General features: G+C 37.3%; 1 protein-coding gene across 1 annotated transcript in view; it reads left to right on the top strand.

The window, feature by feature from the left end:
* LOC121385138 overlaps nucleotides 1-16173 on the top strand; it is an 80016-nt gene extending 63843 nt beyond the window's left edge. The window contains exons 3-4 of the mRNA XM_041515679.1: nucleotides 7184-9971; nucleotides 13453-16173. Of these exons, the coding sequence (XP_041371613.1) occupies nucleotides 7199-9971; nucleotides 13453-13499 (2820 nt within the window). The 5' untranslated portion in view covers nucleotides 7184-7198 and the 3' untranslated portion in view covers nucleotides 13500-16173. The remainder of the gene's footprint in view (nucleotides 1-7183; nucleotides 9972-13452) is intronic.
* The last annotated feature ends 623 nt before the right edge of the window (nucleotides 16174-16796 follow it).

The raw sequence follows: 16796 nt of genomic DNA, 5'->3' as shown, positions 1-16796 counted from the left end.
ATATAACATTGTTGTCCCCATTCTAATTCAATAAATCCATTTTTAAAAAGTTTGTTCATGTAAATAATAATATTTTGTACAAAAATGCAGTGTTAACAAAAATCTGGTCATTACTATCATGTTTCAAGTCATTCACCTTAAAATATAATTATAGCACAGGCAAATTTAAATATTCATGCTTACGTTTTCACTTTTCTTTTTTGTATTTTGTTTTAATATGTTTATTTAATGACATCATTAGAACACATTGATTAATTAATCATCGGCTATTGGATGTCAGACATTTGGTAATTATGACTCGTAGTCATCAGAGGAAACCTACATTTTTCCTAATTCAGCAAGGGATATTTTATATGCATTTTCCCACAGACAGAAAAGCACATACCTCTTGTGGTACACTGGTTGGAACGAGAAAAACCCCAAATTAGTTGAATAGATCCACTGAGGTGGTTCGATCCTGCGACGCTAGCACCTCAAGCGAGCACTCAACCGACTGAGTTAAATCCCGCCCCTTTGTTTTAATAATGACTGATTATTACTGATTTCATTTATTCCAAATACTCGTCATGATAACTGGGTCTCAACAACGAGTACTTTGGGAAGATTCTTAATTCAACATAGGGCGAGACGTAGCCCAGTGGTAGCTTGATGCTCAGTCGGTTTGGGATCGATCCCTGTTGGTGGGCCCATTGGGCTATTTCTTGTTCAAGCCAGTGCACCATGACTGGTACATCAAAGGCCGTGGTATGTGCTAGCCTGTCTATGGGATGGTGCATATAAAAGATCCCTTGCTGCTAATTGAAAAGAGTAGCTCATGGAGTGGCAACAGCGGGTTTCCTCCCTCAATATCTGTGTGGTCCTTAACCATATGTCCGACGCCATATAACCGTAAATAAAATTTGTTGAGTGTGTCGTTAAAGAAAACATTTCCTAACTAATTCAACATACTTGCCATGATATACCTTGGCATTCATGTCAGTGTGCATACATAGCGACACAAAACTCCTTAGATTAAAACATAAAATTTACAAGAACATGCATTTTGCTTTAGAATAGTATCAAAGGTGATATTTTAAAAGTATGTTCATCTAAAAGGTGAAAAGTAACAAATATGTAAATAGACATGTGTTGGGAAATCCCCCAAATTTCTGACACATTAATGCTGGTTTTATAGTGTTGCAAATTAATTTAATTAGTCAGTCAAATTTCTCGTTAAATGCAGATTAAATTAGAATTGTGTTTTTTTTCTTCAGATTTTATCTTACCCGTTAATGCTCAATGCAACCTACCTGTATGTCCTCTTAAAATCAGGAAATCACTATATTGACATCCAAAAGAAACTTTACATTAATAAAATTTGAATAATTTGATAAATATTGTTGCTAATTGAAAAGAACCAACTTAGAAACCACCTTACAAACACTTTGTATGTATCAAGAAGTGTATTGTGACATTTATATGTTGAACTTAATGATACTTTCATATCCCACATTACCGTTTTGTTGGTTTTCTGTGATACAATTTCAAGCCTTGTAAAGTTTGTTTTGGTTGACGGTATATATGATGTATTTGACCATTTGTGTAAATTAATGCTGGTTTCACTTTGTTACCAAATAAGGTTTACCAGCAATGAAAAATGGAGCAGTATAACCAATATTTGTTCAATAAAAAGTTTATTTTGTTTGATGACACCACTAGAGCACATTGATTAATAAATCATCAGCTATTGGATGTGAAACATTTGATATTTCTGAGTCATAGGAGGAAACCCTCTACATTTTTCGTAATGCAAGCAAGGTATTTTTATATGCACTTTCCCACAAATAGGAAAGCACATACCATTGCTTTTGATCAGTTGTGGTGCACTAATTAGAATGATAATAGGATCCACTGAGGTGATTTGATCCTGTGATGCAAGCACCTTAGGTGAGCACTCAACCGACAGCGCTAAAGCTCATTCCCTTGTTCGGTAAAATTAAGATTAATATTGGCAAATGATAAAATACAAAATGCTTAAAAGGTAGGTTAATTAGTGTACTAGTAGCACATTGTTCAGTCCCCAAAACATGGTGTTGTACGTGTGTGCAGATGTTACACAATAAACACAACATGATCATGTGAGCTAGCAGCTTGAATCAAATTGAAAGCTCGGATTGAATTGGTTAATTATTTTTTTCAAGAGATAAATTGTCTGGTTTATTGGAAGATCAGCTGTTGTTTGTGAATTCAAACATAAAGACGAGATCAGGTTGACTTGTATTATGGTAGTGATGAAAGGAAAGTTTGTGCTGTTACGGACATTACCGAACACAGGTGTATCATCTGTAGTAAGTAAATCTATGTACAGTTGAAGGAAGGAAATGTTTTATTTAACGACGCACTCAACACATTTTATTTACAGTTATATGGCGCCAGACAGATATTGAGAGAGGAAACCTGCTATCGCCATTTCATGGGCTACTCTTTTCGTTTAGCAGCAAGGGATCTTTTATATGCACCATCTCATAGACAGGGTAGTACATACCACGGCCTTTGATATGCCAGCCGTGGTGCACTGGCTAGAACGAGAAATGGCCCAATGGGCCCACTGACGTGGATTGATCCCAGACCGACCGCGCATCGCGCGAGCGAGCGCTTTTCCACTGGGCTACGTCCCACCCCTATGTACAGTTGAATCCAGTTGGCTTGAGAAAATGTTCGACCCATTGAGTGTGTCATCTATAGTAAGTAAATTTTGCAAATGTCAATTAAGTAGTGAGGGGTGTGTCAGCAAATCTATGTACAGTTGAATCCCATTGGCTCGAACCCTGTTGGTGCTCGAGAAAGTGTCAACATCGGTCAACATCGTGTAAGTGTAACTAAGACTGTTTTTGGTTTGAGCGGTGCAGTATATTCGATCCTTCCGAGTTCGACCCAACAATATTATACTGTATAGTGAAAAATATTTTCTTTTTAAATATGTTAATACATGGAGTAAAACCTGTCAAAACTGGACCCTCAGTAAACGGAATTCTTTTATAAGTGGATGTTTTTCAGTCCCTTACAAAACAGAACCTCTCTAGACTGGATACTTCTTCAAACCAGACTTTCTACTTTGTCCCATCAGTGTCCAGTTGGCGCAGTTTCACTGTATATATATATATTTTTTTTTTTGTGATAAAATTTATTGATGATTTAAATCTACACGAAAGGCAATGAGATTCAGCTGATTAATTTTGAATAAATTGAAGAAAACAAAATTAATGTTGACCTAATTTTTGTTATTCAATGTATTTAATGGGCAAATATGTACAGTTTTGAATTGGATTTTTTTATTTTATTTAAATAAAAATATCTGTTGCAAGACCAATATTTTTATGTACAATTTTGACATGGAGAGGAGACGCCCCACCCCACCCCACCCCACCCCACCCACCTGCAGTGAGTATAGTAAAACAAAAAAAATACTCTTTGGATACTAATGAAAATGTTTACAGTAATTATGACTGACGGATCACAAGTATCTGGTTTTGAAACATTAAAAAAAAACATTTGATGTCATCAAGACTAGGAGTCAAAATTACCAAATGTTTGACATCCAATAGCTGATGATTAATAAATCAATGTGCTCTAGTGGTGTCATTAAATTAAAAAAAAATACTTTAACTTTTAAAGTTTGTATGCTTGTAAAAATGTTGACAATTGTGACTGACCCTTCATGAATGTCTGCATGTGTCTGAAACATTAAAAAAGCTTTCTGTGTCATTAGTTTCAGAAGAGCTTGTTTTAGTGGCATGTCATTACCCATAACTCTTTGATGCTGATGCCAGTTTCCTGTGACATGACCTTCTAAGGGCATGACAACTGGACCATTAAACGATTGTTCTGTGGGGAAGTACTAATTGATCACATAGCGATCAAGGATCAAGTCAAGCTTTGTTGTTTTGTTTTGTTTTGTTTTGTTTTTGTTTGCCCCTTTCTAATTAATTGATGTTGACACAGAACTGGAAATGTAATGCTTTCAAGTTAAGTCCTCTGACCTTGTGGGCTCTTCTGTTGCAGTGTATTTTCATTATTAGGTGACAGGCAGCCATGTTTGGCAGCTATATTGCTGCTGGTAGGGGGGTGTATGTGTGTCTTATTTGTCATGTTTAGTTATAAACCTCTGCATTCAGTATTTTTAGGGTATAGGGACGTAGCCCAGTGGTAAAAATCTTTGGTCAGTCTAAGATTGATCCTTGTCGGTAACCTATTGGGCTTTTTCTCGTTTCAGCCAGTGCACAATGACTGGTATATATCAAAGGCCGTGGTATATGTGCTATCCTGTGTTGGGGTGGTGCCTATATAAGATCCCATGCTACTTAGGAAAAATGTAGCAGGTTTCCTCTGCAAGACTGTATGTCTGAATTACAAAATGTTTGACATCCATTAGCCAATGAGAAATAAATCAATGTGCTCTAGTGGTATCGTTAAACAAAACAAACTCTTAGTATTTTTACCATTATTTGACACCCAATAGCTGATGTATTTTTGTGCTAGTGTTGTATATTGCTGCCTAATTTTCATGATTATAGTTATAAACCTTTGCATTCAGTATTTTTACCATTATTTGACACACGATTAATGATGTATTTTTGTGCTGGGGTTGTATAACGCGGCTGCTATACTGCTGCCTAATTTGCATGATTACAATTATAAACCTCTGCATTCAGTATTTTTATCATTGTTTAACACCCAATTACTGATGTATTTTTGTACTAGGGTTATCCTGTTTCATGATTACAGTTATAAACCTCTGCATTCAGTATTTTAATCATTATTTGACTGGGGTTATAGGCATACAGGCTGCAATTTTGTGGGCTGATTTTTTGCCTGAATCTAGGTAACAACATTTATTCATACATGTATTAGCATTAGCCATTACTGCCAAACAGTGATATAGGGTTGCAAACAAATCACTATACATTTTTACATGGATTACAACTAGTATTGTGGGCGGAATGATGGAAATGCGTGGTGATGTGGTTTCACTTTCAGGTCATACAGCTCATGTTGCATGAATATCTGTGTAGTGTTTGGCCAAATTTGATGATTTGCATCCACACGCACGCACACACACACACACACACACACACACACACCCCACACACACCCCACACACACACTGTGATACACACCTATCTCATACGTTTATGGAGGGGTATCATTAAACATTCATTCATTCATTCAGTATACTCTATATACAGTGTTCACTGTTCAAATAAACACTTGTCCGTTTGTCCTGACAAGTGAAAATGTGCTTGGATAAACAAATTTTACCTCAATGGCTATCCTATGGACAAGTAAAAAAAAAACTTTCAATACAGTTTCATTTTGAGCAGTCAAAAACATTGTCCTTGCACCTGAATGAAACAACTACTTATTTGGACAAGTGAAAATATTGGTCGACAAGTCGATTTTTAGATGTAGTGATCTGGTGCATCAGTGAAAAATTTCACTTATTTCTATCACTGATATACCCACCTACTTGTCCCAAACAGACTCCAGTTTTCAGAGATAATGAACACCCTGCTGTTTTAAAGTTGGTTTCATTACAAACATATCAGACGTTGTTTTTGGGTTGTTGTTTTTTTATCAGGAATCTGAATCTTATAAAAGAAAATCTTGTGAATTCAGATTGATTCTAATAAACACTACGCATATTTTTCACTATTAGAGTGGGTTTTGATCACTGAAATCAAACATTAATTAGATTTTATTGTTTAGATTATCCATTTCCCCATATCTGAAGTGTTTTTTGTTATCTTGTTAATAACACAAAAAGCATTTATTTAATTTTTTTTAAATGTACCTGCATCTGAGAAGTATAATGGAGTCGAGTTGTAGCTTATTTTCAAGGGCATTTCCCCGTATCAACGTCACAGACTCTTGTTTCACTCTGTTATAACCGTATCTAAATGTGTTACAGGATTGTAGATTAACTAAACTGGAACCGGCATCGTGGTAGGCCATTGGTCTACAGGCTGGTAGGTACTGGGTTTGGATCCCAGTCGAGGCATGGGATTTTTAATCCAGATACCGACTCCAAACCCTGAGTGAGTGCTCTGCAAGGCTCAATGGGTAGGTGTAAACCACTTGCACAGACCAGTGATCCATAACTGGTTCAACAAAGGCCATGGTTTGTGCTATCCTGATTGTGGGAAGCGCAAATAAAAGATCCCTTGCTGCTAATCGGAAGAGTAGCCCATGTAGTGGCGATAGCGGGTTTCCTCTCCAAATCTGTGTGGTCCTTCAACATATGTCTGACGCCATATAACCGTAAATAAAAGGTGTTGAGTGTGTCATTAAATAAAACATTTCTTTCTTTTTTTAAGATACAATCTACATGTATATCTTAAAACAAAAGACAAGCACCTGGTCTGACATTCAATGTTCAGATAACATCTAATATTAGAAAATATAATTTCCCTATCCATATTCACCACGACTGGTATATCAAAGGCCATGATATATGCTGTCCTGTATGTGGGAAATTGCAGATAAAAGATTCCTTGCTGCAAGACAATGGGTAAAACGTTTTACCAAATGTTTGACATCCAATAGCCTTACAATGATTAATAAAATCAATATGTATCCTTATGCTGTCATTAAACCAAAAACAATCATAACTTTTCCATATTTATATTGTTTAAATAAAAGTAAAATGCTTTTATACATAGAACTTTACTTTCCTGTCTGGGAAAGTGCCTATAAAAGATCCTCTGATTGCTACGAGTCAGAATTACCAAATGTTTAATATCCAACAGCCGATGATTAATTAATCAGTGTGCTCTAGTGGTGTCTGGAACATTACCTTTTACCCAATCCACATTGCATAACAGAATCTGTAGATATATATTTTCTTAATGTTTCAGGCAGTTTAGTGAGGTATGCCGATCCACATTGCAATACTGAATCTATAAATATAATTTTCTTAATGTTTCAGGCAGTTTAGTGAGCTATGCCGATCCACATTGCAATACCGAATCTATAACTATAATTTTCTTAATGTTTCGGGCAGTTTAGTCAGCTATGCCCAACCACATTGCAATACAGAATCTATAACTATAATTTTCTTAATGTTTCAGGCAGTTTAGTGAGCTACATGTATGCCGATCCACATTGCAATACCAAATCTATAAATATAATTTTCTTAATGTTTCAGGCAGTTCAGTGAGCTATGCCGATCCAGATGAAGTGTGAGCCACAGGACGCCGTCCCTTTGCAGAACCAGGTGCCCTACGTACAGCAGCTGCAGCAGGTGGTCGGCAATGGCCTGGGGTGCCGGCCGCAGGTCGGGATATCTGTCGCTCAGAGTTATCCCTCGGACGTTCCTCCAGTGTGCAGCAGCATTCATTCTTCTAACCCACCTCCAGTTCACAAGGAGAAGCCTCTTGCTGATACTGACGATCTGACGTCTGCTGAGAACATCGAGGATCGAGTGGATGTAGACAGCATCAAGGGCGTGTTTGGGTGGGAGACGCTGGATGGTGTCAATGTTCCGTATATTCTCAGAAGGAAAAAGAAGTATGTCGCTGTGAGGATAGTTGAAAGAAAGTTGCTCAGTAGGTATCCCAATTCGTTTCCTGACGAACTCAGCAAGAAGGAGCCTTTGGTGAGCTACTTTGTGACTGAGAACGAAGCGAAACTCTTAAATGAGATTAACAGCATCCACTGCAGTTACGAGTATGGGCAACAGGAGTTTACGGGCAAAGATCTTATTGTGGATCTTAGTGAATTTGAAGATTTTTATAATATTGTAAAAAAGACTTTCCCAGAAAATGTTCTGGCACAATTTAGGAATGGTACTCTACAACAAATTTCGCCACGTTCTTTACAACAACAACCTTTACAATCACAACAACCTTTACATTCACAATCCTTACAGTCACAAACTTTACAGTCACAACCTTTACAGTCACAACCTTTACCATCTCCCTCTTTACCACTACCAGAACATGACAAGGTGGAGTTGGCTAAAGTTTGTGGTTGGGTACAGATCAACAATACAGTGTCGCCTTACATCAAGCGATTCAATGGAAAGTATGTGCCTCTTTCAGTGATCAAATATGCAGCAGGTTTGCTAACGGACATTCAGATTGAAGGAATATTGCCAACCCTCGCCGAGTGCAACCTGCTCAATGACACGTGTAAAATTGCTGGATTCGATTTTAACTTCGGTCAGAGTACGAAAGTCATTCACCTGTCTGAAGTTACACAACGATGTAAAGTGAACATTCTGGAGCTTCCATTCGATGATCCTCTGTCCCATGCCCAGTACATTGATATTATTCCTTCCAGTCCGCCAGTATTACTACAGCAGGAGGAGAGAGCGGTCGGCATCCCATCACAGCCCAATCTGACTACCTCTGATCTCAGACTCGAAAACATCCAGCCACAGGCCGAAAATGTTCCACCCAATGTCAATCCGAACGTGAATCCCTTTGGAAGATATCCACCTCACTATCCACCACCAGCTGCCCCGTCAGCACCTCCACCACCACCATATCCTTACATGAACCTGGTAAACATGATGCGGCAACAGTTTACTCATCCAGGAATGTCTAACTATTCAGCACTGACCCATGGGCAGCGTCTTCCAGTGATGTCACCAGAGGCAATGCAAGGCAGTGGCCCAGTCCCAAACATGAGCTCGCCACCAAGACAGCATATGTCGTTAAAAGCAAATCATCAAGGAAGTCATTCATCTCAAGTTAAACCCAACACAAATCCGTATGCTAGGGGTTCATTTGGACCTAATTCGGCTGGAAATTCTTATGGACCACCTCATCCTCCTACCAGTTCTTATGGGCCCAAACCTTGTAGAAGTCCATTTGGACCTACATCCCCTGGCAGTCAGTTTGTGCCTGGCCAACCACAGCAGTCCCCTGGCAACCAGACAGTAATGTACATGAACAGGATGATGTCACCACAGTTGATGCCAAATGGACATGCACAAGGTCCGAATCCTTATCTCAGTCAACCTGGCCCTCGAGGTCCAGGGAACAATGTACCAAGACAGCATTTTCCATACAATCAGCGATTCAAGTCTCCAAATGTTTCTGTGGTCCCAAACACTTCAGTTAACACCATGAAGATGCCACAGAGGGTGTCTGCATCACAGTTTTCAACAGCCCCACCAGTCGCTGTTTCACAGATGGGAGGAGGTGGTCAGCCAAATTTGCCAGCCTGTAGTCCACAGTTTCCTGGAAGTAATATCATGGCACGTAGTCCACAGTTTTCTGCAAGTCGGGTAACACCAGCAGTTACAGAAAATAAGACTGTCAGCAATTGCCGGATATCTCCCAAACAGGTGACACCAGCTGCTTCATCTGCTGCATCTGCTTCCTTGAGAACACCTTCAGCTGGTCCAGCTTCTGATGTAGTGAAACCTCCAGAGAGCACTGACAAGATGGTGAGTAAGATCACAGGAGTCGTGCTACATGGGAAGAGCATTTCGTGCATGAGTGTGAATGAGTCGGACAGGACAGGACAGTTTTGTCTGATCGAGGCCGTGTGTAAACTCTACTTCTCTCAGAGCAGCATGAACGAGTTCTTGTACGCCTTACAGAATGTCCTAAAGATCCCCTTGTACGCCTGCACAGACAGTGAGGAGAAAGCTTTCATTCAGTATTACAACCTTCCCGTTTCCGTGTTGAAATGCAATAAGATGATCAAACTGACTGACTTGAACAGCTACTTCCCGCAGATGTTGTACATGTTCACGCAGACCGCTGCAGAGTCTGAGAAGGGTGGCTCTGACACTGCTAGATTGTCGTCCGGTAGTGCTAGTAACAGTGTTGTGCCTAGTGATGTACCCGACAACAGTGAGCAGCAAACGCGCAAGCGACTTAGTTCTTCTCCTATGGAGGCCTCGGGAGCTAAGCAGCCTTGTCGTCGACTGGAGGAGATGGTGAAGAAATTGAAGGAAGGTCAGGGAACTGGAGATGAAGGTAAGAAATATGACAAAGTCTGAAAATCTGAACTGGTTCTGTGAACTCTTTGAACAAATTCTTGTACATGTATTTTGCTTCCCCCCCCCCCACCCCCCTCCCCCTTTGTCTTCTTTTAAATTTTTTTTGGGGGGGGGGGGGTAGGTGGTGGCTGAATATAGATTAAAAGCTATATAATTTAGAAATAAAAAAATGCTTTTGGTTTGGATTTTTAAGAATCTTTTAAACATTAAAAATATTTTTTAGGTTTTAAAAAAAAAAAACTATTGACTATAGACGTAGCCAATTCTGTTTGTAAGCCCAAGAATTTACTATTTGGCTGTAGTACAAGAGATTACCCCATCAATGTTTGAATCTGTAACCAGATGATGAGTCTTTATTAAATAGTATTGTGATCTACAACCAGCTAGTACATGTGTACATGTAGATCAGAAGATTGACCTGTCGGTGTTAGAATCTTTAACCAGATTTTTTCATTCAACGTTTCATGGTGATTCTGTATTTACCAGAACTTTGGTTGTAGTTGAGAAGAATGCCCCATCATTGCTAGAATCCTTAACATGAATCTTTTCATTCAACTTGTCACTTCCATCTACATTTTGCTATGAGATGCATGGTGATTCCATATTTATTAGTTCAGATGAATGCTCCATCTTTGCCTGAATCAGGAATGTGAGAGCTACATGGAAATCCGCTTTTCCATTTCGTCTACAAAAACATGATGTTCAGTACTGTTGACCACACAAGGTTTATTTGCATATTTTCACGGTTTCAAGTTTATGATGTGTGCCTTATATTATAAGTTATAACCAGTTTAGATTTGTTAGCAATGAATGCAATTTTTGGCAGTTCCAGGGTTTGCAAACAACAATTTTTCCTTCAGGGGCCCTTAATTGAGTGGCCCCTGGACCCCGGCCGCAGTTAATTGAGTGGCCCCTGGACCCCGGCCGCAGTTAATTGAGTGGCCCCTGGACCCCGGCCGCAGTTAATTGTGTGGCCCCTGGACCCCGGCCACAGTTAATTGAGTGGCCCCTGGACCCCGGCCGCAGTTAATTGAGTGGCCCCTGGACCCCGGCCGCAGTTAATTGAGTGGCCCCTGGACCCCGGCCGCAGTAAACATTTTTTGTTCCAGCCCCTCTCAAATCCCTGTAGAATCCTCAACATGAATCTTTTCATTCAACTTTTAATTTACATGCACATTTTGCTATGAAACTCATGGTTATTCTCTGTTTACTAGTTGAACTTTGTGTCTTGTGTCATTATTACTAGCCCTTCAAGGTATGTGATCAAAGTACTGTAAATCATGAAAATAATGTGTTATGATATTATTGTGTTGGGACAGGTACACACTAAAATGCACTTTTTGTTAATGCATCTGGCAAATGCAATTTTTAAAAATCACAAAGCAAAACAAATCATGGGAATTTGTTTAAACGTTTGGCAAACCGATCAAAGTACAATGTACAAAAACTATTTTAATAAAGATTTTAAGATAGCTGAAAAAGATCAAATGTTTTTAAAAAATTTTGTAATGTGAGATAACATTGTTCTGTTCTTATATTTCTATCTTTTTTTTATTGAATCAATCGCATGGATATAACCAGCTGATAAATGTAGTTTTACTTTTATAAGGCGGTGTAAATATTATTTAACACGCACGCACAATAGATAATTCTACTACCTCTTCTATTCTCTTTATAAGTGGTGATATCTCTAATAAAATGTAGTTTCTAATCATTTATTAGGATTTGCATATAATAAGCAATGACAGTAAGTAAAAATCATCAGTTCTGACCAATTAAATCTGTAATTAATGACAAAATATCAGCAGTCATAAAAAGACTTAATAACTGTTCCGATCTCGTCATAAATTTAGCACCAAATACTTGTACCATTTGTAGTTTTTGTCGGAAAGTTTTAACAATAAAAATAAAATAAATTTAATTTTTCATTTCTCAAATAAATATAATTTTTATTGTGTTTCAAACAAACAAATGGACACTGGTATGGAACTTTATAGAGGCTGTTGAAAATACTTGTTAAATAACACAACAATAAGATTTTGAAACTTAGAATGACCAACGAGTTTTCATTAGTGTTGTATTTCTGTACCCACCGATATTTTGTTGTATTTTCTTAGACATTTTTTGTTGAGTCCGTGTATTGGCCAACCCCTCTTTTCATGATGGTATTTAGAGGCTTGAAAACTCTGCTAATACACTGATATACGGATAAAGTAAAAAATGTATTCTAATAAATACACATTTGGTTGTTTGGGGGGGGGGGGGGGGGGGTTGGTGGTGTCATAGGTTGAAAATATAATATATCAACTAATTATTGCGCCGATACATCCGACACATTTTTCACATTAATATCTTGCTTGCATTAATTTCATTATTTACAGTATATGATCCTCTTACTGCATTACACAATATATCTGTGTAAAATTGTAGTTTCCTGCTTGAAATACATGTAGCACTTAATCTCTTAGTTTAAACAATACTTATTTCTGCAAATCAAACACAATAGTTTGGGAAGGAAGGACGGAAATGTTTTAACGACGCACTCATCACATTTTATTTACGGTTATATGGCGTCAGACATATGGTTACGGACCACAAAGATATAAAGAGAGGAAGCCCGCTGTCGCTACTTCATGGGCTACTCTTTTCGATTAGCAGCAAGGGATCTTTTATATGTACCATCCCACAGACAGTATAGTACATACCACAGCCTTTGTTACACCAGTTGTGGAGCACTGGATGGAACGAGAAATAGCCCAATGGGGCCACTGACGGGGATCGATCCTAAACCGAGCACGTTACCACTGGGATACTTCCCGCCCTTACAATAGTTTGGGATCGGCTACATTTGGTATCTCGTAGAGGCACTTACAAATGTGTACAGTGCTCTATAGAGCCAAAACTGTTCAGATCTTATCTGAATGATTAACTGCTTCTGTTTGTGATCAGTTGAAGTGTCCTCCACTGTAACAGTTAAGTAGGGTGTACCAGGGCACAATATATTAAGCGAATCGTGGTTCTGGTCACAAGTTGGTCACATGTTGGTTTCATTTTGCTGTGAGCAACATGGTGATTTTATTGTAAATCGTTTGTCAGTACATGTTTATAACATTTTTTATTAACGATGATTCTGTTGTGCATTAATGGTCAATACATATATATGTCAATAAAGTTCCGATTAATCGAGTACAAGTTACATAATCAAATAAAATACAGAGTTACTTCCCTTTTACTTTTTTGATCCTAATAGTACTAATAATGCATGAAATATATAAATTTTTAAAATAGTTTGTCCAACTATTTTTATGTAATTTAGTAATTTATTATTTTAATTAATTATTGATCGGTTTGTGCAAACAGGTCAATCACACAAGTTAGTCCAATGTCAGACATAAGTACATGTGTATATAGATCTAGAAATGAATCTGGTTCACATCTGATTCACTGTATACTTGCAGGTTCTTTGGGAAAACGAACAGCTGATATAATTATCCTGGACGATTGATCACTCTTAGGATCCAGACATCCAGAGACCCAGATTGTGAAGTAGACCACAGCTTGCAGCTGAATCCAAATGCTGTAAACTTTTGGTTTGGTTGCCAAACAACCAATACCCTACAGCTTTGTGTTTTCTACCACCATGATTGTGATTTGTACATGTGGAGTCTACAGGTATACCTTGAGGGTTTGGTCACCAGACAAAATGATCTTCTGTGTTTTGTCCACAAAACCTGTGGTATTGTGTTTCATCACCAGATAGCAGTCTACAGCTGTGTATGTTTTGTATCACTATTGTGATGTTAGGGTTTAGGTGCCAGGCAACATAGATTCGTACATGTGGAGTTAACAAAAGGAGCTGTAGTGTTTGGTCACCAGACAAATGATGTTCCGTTGTTTTATTCACAGAACCCTTGGTTTTATTCACAGAACCCTTGGTTTTGAGTTCCGTCACCAGATAGCAGTCTACAGTTGTGTATGTTTTGTACAGCCATTGTTTAGGTGCCAGGCAACAAAGAGTCATATATGTGAAGTCTGCAGATATACATTGTAGCTCGAGGGTTTGGTCACAAGATAAATGATAATCTGTGTTTTTTATTCACAGAACCGATGGTTTTGAGTTCCGTCACCAGACAGCAGTCTATAGAGTACTGTGTGTGCTCTGCACCACCACTGTTTAGATACCGGCCAATAGAGATTTGTATATTTATGAAGTTTACAGAAATAGTTTGAGCATTTGGTTACCATACAAATGATAATATGTGTTTTGTTTATAAAAACCCATATTTTTTCAATTTCATCACTAGATAGATAGTCTGCAGTTGTGGTTTTTGTTCCCCATGAGTTGCCCATTTGGCCACAACAACCAAAAACACTGCAGTTGTTTGGGTTTTTTTGTAAACAAACAGGAGAGTGGTTCAGTCACTAGATAGTATTGAATCGTTAATGTGTGTGTGGCCAGACGGACTGACCAGTTGAGAAGATTGATTGATTGATTTATTTTATTATGATGTTTACACCAGTCAAAAAAACCAACACGCCCCACAAATTTATATGCTAATGAGTTCCCTTCAGTTGGTGGCTGCAACGTTTGTCTTCCTGTTGGTGTTGGCCAGTATCAGTATGTTTTGGATCTAGGGACGAAGCAGATGTTTGGTTTGCTGTATAAAACCAGGCTATGGAGGTGGTTGGGGAACAGGGCACAGTTTTCTATTTTTATTCTGCTCCAGTTTTATAACCAAAAATTAATTTATTATGTTCCCAAAATTTATCTCAGAACATCGTAGTTGAGAAACTTGCCCAATGAGCATATACGTATAGCCTGTATGCACCCCACCCCCTTTCCCAAATAACTTGATCTTCAGTAACCAATACATGTATTAATTATTGGATATACATGTATATGGCCTACCCCATTTCAATATTCTTTCCAACAGGTATAAGTTATTTATGTCAAAAGTTTTTTCCAAAATCTTCCATGAGTTACAGAAGTGTTCAATATACAAGGCATTATACACAAGTGATTATAACTTTATTTACAGGTAGAGGGCATTAATTATGCATTAGTTGTTTGTGTGTCTGAGATTAACACTTTTTAAGGATAGTTTTTTTTGTAGGTGTTTGTTTTTTCATGACTTGTCAAAAAAAAAGTAATATTTCATGGTGCAATGACTCAGTTTATGCTTTAGTTTAGTTTTTTCAAATTTGATTTAAGTATACTGACATCCAAAAGAAACTTTACATTCATAAAATGTGATAAATATTGTTGCTAATCCAAAAACCAATTTAGAAATCACCTTACAAATACTTAGTATGTATCACGAAGTACATTGTGACAGTTACATTGTAGATGTTTGAACTTCATGATTCTTTCATATCCCATTCGTTGGTTATCTATAATTTCAAGCCTTGTAAAGGGTTTTTTAGGACATCAGTATATAGGCAGTGATAGAAATAAGCAGAAAGTTTCACTAGTCCACCGTACAAATATATCTAGAAATCTACTTGTCTACCAATACTTTCACTTGTCTAAATAAGTTGTTAGTTTTATTCAAGTGCAAGGACATTAGTTTTGATTCTTCAAAATAAAACTGCATTGAAATTTTTCACTTGTCCACTGGACAACCACTGAGGTACATTTCGCTTGTCCGAGCAGATTTTCATTTGTCAGGACAAATGGACAAGTGCTTATTTCAAACACTGATATAGGCCAAATGTACACTCTATACTTGTTTATTAACCTGTTCAAGCAGTTTGTTAACAATAAGTTGAAGTATAGCATCTCAAATTAAAAAAACAAAAACACACTACATATCATCAAATATACATTATTTGGACATTACTACAAAACTGTCATTTTGTTATTATGTATGGTACAACAGTAACAAGGTTTGTGGAAATGTTTGTCTGTTGTTAACAATAAGATGAAAGTATGGCATCTCAAATTAAAAAAAAAAACATACACTAAATATCATCAAGTATACATTATTGTATAGTATACATTACTACATGCAGATGAGAAAGCCGTTTCAGAATTGATCATGTGGGAGGCACCATAATGATTATTTCGTGCCTTTTGGGTTAACTTCAATTTTTGTCTCTCTGTTATGAAGTAAAAAGGTGAGAAACAGATTTTTACAAAAAATTTCATGATAAAATTAATTTAGTAAAAATAGACCTAAAATGACAAATTATTAAGAAACACACACAGTGTCACACACACACACACACACACACACAAAACTATAAAAAAAAAAAAAAAACTAATGGGATTCAAACTGAATTATTTTAAATAAAATAAACCTAAATGAATAGTTGAATTTTTTGTTGTTCATTATTCTTTAAATGTATGTTCAGTACCATATTGGTACATGTATTTTAGACCAAGTATCAAAATAACCATTCGTTAGACACCAAACTGCTGTAGTTTGAATGTGACGAGGTCTTGGTGAACAAACATTTCTTTCCATTTTGTATCTTAATTACAAAGTTTATAAAAGCAATACAAACAAAGCCTTACAGTATTAAATGCATGTTGTGTGGATGGTTTTAAAAATATTTGGTTAATTGTCGGGTGGGGGTCACAAAAAACCGCAAGTCCATGTCTGTGCACAAACTATAAAACAGGCTGAAAAACCAGATCTATCAATTTTATTTTAAGCCTAGTAAAGCAACACAAGCAGTGTTTTAGATGCATTTTGTCTTGTTAAGTGGGCACATTATTTATTGGTTCTAGTTGTTAAACAAAGAACAATTTTATGATGGATGCTAATTTTGTTCTTGGCTTAAGAAAACATGAATCTTC

The sequence above is a fragment of the Gigantopelta aegis genome, chromosome 2 (assembly GCF_016097555.1).
Source record: "Gigantopelta aegis isolate Gae_Host chromosome 2, Gae_host_genome, whole genome shotgun sequence".
Classification (NCBI taxonomy): domain Eukaryota; kingdom Metazoa; phylum Mollusca; class Gastropoda; order Neomphalida; family Peltospiridae; genus Gigantopelta; species Gigantopelta aegis.
This window is presented reverse-complemented; position numbering and strand designations above follow the sequence as displayed.